At 47.3% G+C, this 7,789-nt stretch overlaps 1 protein-coding gene across 2 annotated transcripts in view; it reads right to left on the bottom strand.

Moving 5' to 3' along the window:
- The window catches only part of St8sia2 (ST8 alpha-N-acetyl-neuraminide alpha-2,8-sialyltransferase 2), a 75,886-nt gene that overhangs the window by 26,375 nt on the left and 41,722 nt on the right, over window positions 1-7,789 (bottom strand). For both annotated transcript variants that reach the window (XM_008852335.2, XM_029555688.1), the window contains 2 exons: window positions 6,527-6,784; window positions 1,247-1,540 (listed from right to left, as the gene is read on the bottom strand). In XM_008852335.2, coding sequence (XP_008850557.1) covers window positions 1,247-1,540; window positions 6,527-6,784 — 552 coding nt within the window. The remainder of the gene's footprint in view (window positions 1-1,246; window positions 1,541-6,526; window positions 6,785-7,789) is intronic.

Below are 7,789 nucleotides of genomic sequence, written 5' to 3'. Positions count from 1 at the left end.
TATACAGAGTACAATATTGTATAACTGTTATAATTCAACTGTAAACCTAAAAATTTGCAGCCAATTTTGAAAGAGATGCATCTTAGCTCTGGAAATTGTTATTGAGTATGTCAGTGCTGTTGTAATGAAATGCTTCTAAGTATGTGGTTATTAAATAAATAATTAAGAAAAAAACCCTTTTATGAGACAGAGTCTCATGATACCCAGGCTGGTCTTGAATCATGATCTTGTTGAGGATAACCTTGAACATCTCAGCCTCCCGTCTCCACCTCCCAAGTGCTGCTGGGATTACAGCTGCCATGCTTGGTTTATATAGTACTAGGTGAAACCCAAGGCTTTGTGAATGTCAGGCAAGCACTCTACCAACCGAGGTACATTCCTAACCCAACACAGACTTAACAGGAACAGTTCAAAACCCAACCCTCTCAACAGTTCTGACCTGGCTTCCTTTTTTCTTGGAATTCCTCTACTGAAATTCAAGACCCAGGCCTAACCAGGAGAACCCCTTGCCTAGTAATCAATCCTGCTCAGTGCTTCTCAAAGTGTGCATCTCCTTGGTTTAATGCTTCCCAACTTTTTCCCAACCTCCAGATGAAGTTTCTCTTCTGCCTCAGGGAAAGGGCTTCACCGACAAAAGCCTTACCCACCAGAGCCTCCCCTGGAAATCTCTTAGTTCAATGAACAAGGTTTTGCTCTGCAAAGAAGATTCCAAGGGCAAGAATCAAGGATGTTCATGACAATAGTGATAATGACACCTACTGTCTCCTATTAGGTGGTTCCCCCATATTATCTCATTTAGTCTCCACACCCCTGCGATTTTACTGCTCCTGCCCCTACTTTACTGACGAGGAAACTAAAGTCTACAGGGCTTAAGGTAACATATTTGAAGCCAACTTCATTTGTTCCCAGTGGTAATCACCAATCTGGGACAGCAGATACAGTGGTACGCCAGTCACTATCTCTCTTCCTATATTCATGGAATCTGTTACCACTGAGTCTCAATACAGCCTCAGGTTACTTTCTTAACACAGCACACGGTAGGTGTAACTGATTGTTGAAAACTGGCATACGAGATGAAACCCATTTGCCTAGCTCCCTCATTTCCGATGGAGGCTCAGAAAAGCCAGGTGGCTTGCTAAAAGCATCCCACGAATGGGCGTGGCGGTGGGATGGAAATGCATCTGGGCAGGAGCCCTGCTTACTGTACACACCACCCTTAGCGATGCTGTCCCCTGGAGGTGCTCACCCTCTGACCGCGTGTAGCAGGCGCAGGGATGGGTAGGCAGTGCGCACGTTAACGTGGTGCTTCAGGATGAGAGTGTTGACCCACTCCACGCGCTCCTTGCCGCCCCGGGCCATGAAAGCAGGAATCCAGAGGATGCTGCCGTTGAGGCCGTGCAGCCGCTGTAGCAGCTTCTCTCGCCACGTGGCATTTACCAGGTCCTCAAAGGCCCGCTGGATGACTGAGGGGTTCATGGTCACTAAGTCTGTCTTGAGCCCCACATCCCGGGCATACTCCTGCACTGGAGCCAGGTTGCACCTGTGGGAGAAAAGGCAACATGGTCCTTTGGGGATGCTGACCCTTTTTATGCTGAATGTCCCATCCCTTGCCTCTCCTTGCTTCTTCCCCAAAGACCTGCCCAGGGCATCTCACTGGACACAGGCTCTCCTGTCATCTGTTCTCTTCCTCCTGCCAAAGATGTTTACTGAACCCCTAGCATATACTTAGACACAAAATGCCCCTGTCTCTCTCCTGGAGTCCATATCTAGGAGACAAGCAGAGAGCCAGTCCTCAAACTCCACCATGACAAGGATAGTGCTCTTAGCAGGTACAACCTGGCCCCTTAGAGTGAGGGTTGAGGGCTGACAGATTCTACCTGTGTGATCCTGGTTAACTTGCTCAGCCTCTCTGTGCTTCCTGAGAGTTGCCATTACTTTGGTTGTGATGGAGGTCTCATCACAATGATGGTGGTGAGCCATGCACAACGGCTACTCAGAATACCCTGGCTGCTCAGAATGCCTCTATGACATAATAGAGCATAGCCAATGTTATCGACTGTCATCTTTCTATGGGGGGTGGGGTGGGGTGGAAAACCAGGCTGCAAGCAGGGAAAGAAATCTGAAGGATGGATAAGCAGACATGCACTGGTGGACAAGTGCTCAAAAAGAGTGTGTTTCTAGTTTTCAAAGTCAGAGGAATTCCATGGGGACTTGTTAAAAATATGAGTCCCCAGATCCTGATTCAGCAGGTCTCAGAGCTTAGGAATTTATATGTATATATGTATATGCATGTGCATAAATATACTTTCTAAAAAGCTCTTCTTCTTTGGATACCAAGCAGCTTAAAAAATACCATACTATGGCATTTTAGGCACAAGAAATGTGCCTGAGGATAGACAGTGTGAAACAGCATGGGTGTTTAGAGGAAAGTGTGTGATTTGCTCTGACTAGGATGCATTACACAGAGGAGGTGGGGAGAGAGGAAAGCTAGATAGATATCAGAGGGAAGATGTGCAAGGACTTGATTCTGAAGTCAATAGAGAGTTACTGAAGGATCTTAAGGAAGAGAGCCACAAGGGCAGATTTGCATTTTGCGCAACAGTTTGATAAAGTTATACGATTGGTTGGAAGGGGTAGAGTATGGTATCAGAAATGAAGAGACCACTGCATTCTCTTGCTGAACCCATCAGGCTGTCCATTATTTCACTGACAGACTTGCCTTGTGGGGATCATCCTTCAAGGGTTCTAGGTGTACAGCTGGGCTTCTGTCTGTGCTGAGGGCCTCAGGGACTAGGTCTGCAACCAGGGCAGTGCTGCCTGACCTGGAAGACTGGATAGTGGGAAAATCTTTGGGCCAATGGGAATAAACCTGAGAACTTATAGCAAGTATGTACAGGTGCCATCACCTAATAGTGTAACACAAAGATAGCACTTGGCCCTGCCTTTAAGCAAGGGTTTTCTTTCTTAGACTGGGGAGAGAAAGTAGAGTAAGCAGACAGCAAGCCAACACTACTATGTCCTGGTCTGTGCCAGCCACTTGGCTAGTACTTTTGCACAGGTGAGCTCATGTTACTGTGAACCAGTGTTAATGACCCCCATTTTACAGACAAAACAGAAGCCCTCAGTTATCAATTAACTTGCCTGAAGTCCCAGAACTAGGAAGGGGACCATTAGAATTGGGGAAGGGGGTCTGATTCAGAAGCCTGTGACCTATTTCAGTCAGAGCCCCTTAAATACCTCTCCATCTTCCCCGCCAGCCTTGCTCTCTCCAACTATGGCTACATGCTATTAGCATGCTATTGGTAGCATGCTGACTGCCCAGCACATCTTAAGGGACTCTGGTGATTTACCTATGACAGGGTGTTTACTCATAAAGAAAGGCTGTGTGAAAGTGTGTGTGTGTGTGTGTGTGTGTGTGTGTGTGTGTGTGTGTGTGTGTGAAACGTCTGGGAACTTACTTGGTTTACACATGCTCCTGAATCAGCATCTACAGACTCAGAAGAATGGCACTAAAGATGGCACCATTTTCCCGAGCCTGGCATTGCAGCTCATGCCACCCTCTCGGACCCAGGCTTTCTGGCCAGCTTCAGTTCCCAGCAGCCTGTGTGCAGCTTTCATTTGCTGAGCAACACCTCCCTCACCTAGGAATCTGCCTTCTTGATTCCCTGTCCTTCCTCACATGGTGGGAGATACTATGCACTGCAAGCTCACTGTGCTCTGTGCACACTGCGACCTACCAGGACTCCTGGCCTGCTCCCCATGTGGTTTTCTGAGGGGTTAGTGATGTCTTGTGTTTCTCTTACACAGAGCGGGGACATAAACACCAGCAAGTAGAAACGATTTTGCAAACTTTGATGGGTAAAGGCAAGGATCTCTGCCAGGACCTTTTTAGTGCTTGTCATCTGAGCATAGCTTTGTGGAGCCTTCCTGTGTGCTGGATACAGTCTTTTCTAGGAGGTCACATAGACGAGCCACTATCTTTGGACCTTACTGTCTGGGAGTGAGGTGTGTGTGGTGAAAACACAGGGTCGACAAAATGTGCTATTTTATGGGGGGGACATAAAGTATGTCCACATATGTCATTTTATATAATGTGTATGTCATCATACTCTCTTGACCCTGTGTGTATATGCGAGCTGAGGAGTTAGGAAGGTCAGTAATATAGCATGCCATGAAATAGCTCATGCAGTTCACATTCAGTGGGAAGGAATGTGCCTAGAGTCCACACAGGGCCAAGCTACCCCCAGCCCAGTGGCAGCATCCTCACTGAGACCTATCACTGGGCAAGCCACAACCCTTCTTGGCTCCCTTATATAGGTGTGCAGCCCCTGCTAGGAACAGGCCTTCCCCCAAGGGGGCTCAAATGCTCTGGGTTCCCCTGCTAGGGGAGGCCTCCCAGGTGGGCACTGTGATAAGCAGTGTGTCACCCACCTCCTGACCATACCCCAAGCTTCTTCAAGTGTACTTTGCACACCAGTAGCAGTGTCCTCCCTTGAGGTCTTGTGGGAAATGTAGAGTCTCAGGCCCATCTCATATCTGGTGCCTCTGCATTTTAATAAGCTGGCAGATGCATACACACAGTGGAGTATGGAAAGGCCTAAGCTAGAAAGAATTCCTTATGAGAGGACTTCAGAACCAGTTAGCCCAACCTGCCCATTTTACAGATGAAATCAAGGCCCAGGAATGGGGAGTGAAGTGTTCCAAGTCACATGACAAATGGCCATCAGAGCCAAGACCAAACTTCAGAAAGCACATTGGGAGCTGCAGGCAAACACTGACCATGAGGTTCTAGAAGTATCCTTTTTAACCAGCTCATTAGATGGTTCCAACCATAGTCAGGGTGAGTCTTTTCTGTTATGGGTGGGACTTGGTGGGATCTGGAAAACTCATGAATAGGAAAGAGGCATGAGTTACACTAGGTCAGTAAGGCTTCCCTCAGTGATGCCTTTACCCAGCAGGTGAGCTGACCCCACCAGGAGGAGACTTTGTCCTGCACCCTCCCATTTAACTTCCATCCCATCCATCCTTTGCCGTCTGGCTTCCAGTTAGACAAGGCTATCACATATCCTTCCTTTCTTTCCTCTCCAAACCCTCTCTTAATTAGTCTTTAGATTGGAGGGCTTAGAAAAAATAAGGACAAAGCACTGGCTCTGCCAGGTACAGAGAGAACTTGCCAAGAGGAACAAAAAGGAAGCAACTGGTTCTCAGGGTGTGGTTGCTCCCTAGTCTCAGGGGATACAAGAGTGATTACACTCATTTCTTCCCATGCCCTTAGCTTCAGGGAATTCTATGAACATGCTGCTCCCAAAGCCCCAGAACAAGACTTTCTTTGCAGGAGGACAGCCCCAATAGAAACACGAGACATGGCACATACTTCTGCCAGGGCTAGAGGTACTTTGGAATGAAACTCGAGGCTCCATGTGCCCTACTTTTGGCCAGGGGACAGCAAGGTCTTGTTTCTGAGTCTGTATGGGTTGCAGGTCAGGTGTCAGGGCCATGAGTAACTGTCACAATGTCTCCAATGACACCAAAACAAGAGTTGATATCATAGAGAAAATGACTGTTAAGTTACCCTTCATTTCCTAGATTTCAACTCCAGGGTACTAAAGTTACGGGTAGAATGATACTTTCCAGAACACTAGGAAGAGTTTTACAACCCTTGCCCAACAACTGGCCAGCCCAAATTTTCTTAATCCCTTTTGCATCAGGCTCTGTCTAGTGTCAGAGAGCAAATGCTTTCTGTAAGGGGCCAGATAGTATTTCCCATTTTGCAGGCTGCATGTGCTATACTGCCTTGACAGGAACACCTCAGCTTTGCCCAGAAAGCCACTAACAACATGAAGATGAGCCTGAGTGGCTGTGTTGCAATACAACTTTATTTACATATACATACCAAGGGCCATAGCCTACCTCTATACTAGATCAGTGATTCCTAATCTTGCATATAAACCAGAATCATCTGAACTCTCTGGACAGGCCCCTGCCCTGTCCTCCAGATAACTTAATTGTGTAGAAGTGCATTCTGGACATTGGAGACCAAACTCCCTGTGATGGTTAATCTTTGTTATGAACTTCACTGGATTTGGAATAACCTTTAGGTGTGTCTTTGAGGGAGTTTCCAGAAAGGTTAAGCTGAGGAGGGGAGACCCACCCCAAACGTGAATAAAAGGGAAAAGGAGAAAATGAGCTTGGCACCAGCATTCTTCTCTCTGGGTTTCTTGACTGCAGGTGCAATTGGACCAGCTGCCTCATACTCCTGCTGCCCTGTCTTTCCGGTTATGATGGATTGTCTTTCCTCAAACTGTGGGCCCTGCATAAACCCTTCCTCCTTTAAGTTGTTCTTGCCAGATACTTTTTCTCAGCAATGAGAAAGGTAGCCAATGCACCCCAAAGCAATTCTGATAAGCATGAGGGCTCCTCAGCAGGAGGAGCCAAGTTGATGTGTCTTGTTTCAGTCTCTTGGGACATCTGGCTATGCTGAGCATCAACATACCTGCCACTCAAAGTCCCTGCTGCAGGTGGTTACCTTATGACAAAGCTGTGTGTGTCAATCTCCTGCCCGCAGCCACTGTTCAGCAAGACCCCTGAATTGCCCACAATGGCACAAGTCCGGAAATGCTTGTTCTTCAGGGGTGAGGTTCTGGGGAGGAGGTCGTAGAGGTTCTGGGAGACATTCATTGTGCTGTCTCGATCAAAGATATAATGGATAATGTCTCCAGGCTTCAGGGTCCCCTTAAGGACAGAAATATCCTTCTCCGCATCCAAGAACTTTAAAATTTGCTTCCTGTGAAAACCAAAGAGGTATAAGAAAGTCTCCTCACTGCCAGATGCCCTTTGCCATCATGTATGTTCTGTTCTGTGTCACGGTGCAAGACTGCTACAACCCAGAAAACAGGTGGGGTATGCCCAGAGTCTAAACACTCTCAAGAATGTACTCTAGACCTTACAGAGGGCCCTAGAAGGAAAGGTACCACAGAAGGGTGAATGTTCCTTGTAGTGGGAAACCTTTTAGCATTGGCCAAACCCAGACATTTGGCCCACCCTGTATCAAGCCATCTCTCTTAGGTGGACTTGGTTACCACCTCACAGGGAGTTCTAAGGTAAGAACAGCAAGTCAGAGTAATATGTGCCCTCCTTCCTCATCAGCCTCTGTTCTGCTTAGGGAAGACTTCTCAGGATATGGAGATTGCCTGGGTGTAGATAGGACTGTGGAACTGTAACAGGGGATCACTACTTCCATCTGTAAGTCCCCTGTTCTAGTCACTCTCTAGTGGAGTTTGTAAATCTTGGCACCTCGCTGGTCCTAAAGAGAATGGCTTTTCTGTGTTGTTTCAGAACAAAGTGACCAAACACAAGTTTGGAGCTAATCCAAGTTAGCCTCCAGGGTAACTTGGATTTAGAGGGAATGTTCTAGAATCATCTAGAGCATGGGGCAAGGATGGAGTCAGGTCAGAAAAGGAATTGGTGTCTTCATGAAATTGCCAGGGGAATTTTACCCCCAAACCTACAGCCTGCTTCTAGAAGCTTAAGCATCTCAGGCGAGCACTCTATTTAAAGAGCTGATAGGTCAGTCAGTAAAGCACTCGCTATGAAAGCATGAGGACCTAAGTTTCAACCTTCAAAGCCCACAGTAAAACAAATCAGGCATGATGGTGCATGGCTGTGACCCCAGTGCCAGGGAGGTGGAGACAAATGGATTTCTGGGATTTCACACACACACACATACACACGCACACACACACACACACACACACACACACACACACACACACACACACACACACACACC

The sequence above is a fragment of the Nannospalax galili genome, unplaced genomic scaffold (genome assembly GCF_000622305.1).
Source record: "Nannospalax galili isolate Female #2095 unplaced genomic scaffold, S.galili_v1.0 scaffold63, whole genome shotgun sequence".
NCBI lineage: Eukaryota > Metazoa > Chordata > Mammalia > Rodentia > Spalacidae > Nannospalax > Nannospalax galili.
The sequence above is the reverse complement of the archived record's forward strand: the minus strand, read 5'-3'. Positions and strand labels throughout refer to the sequence as shown.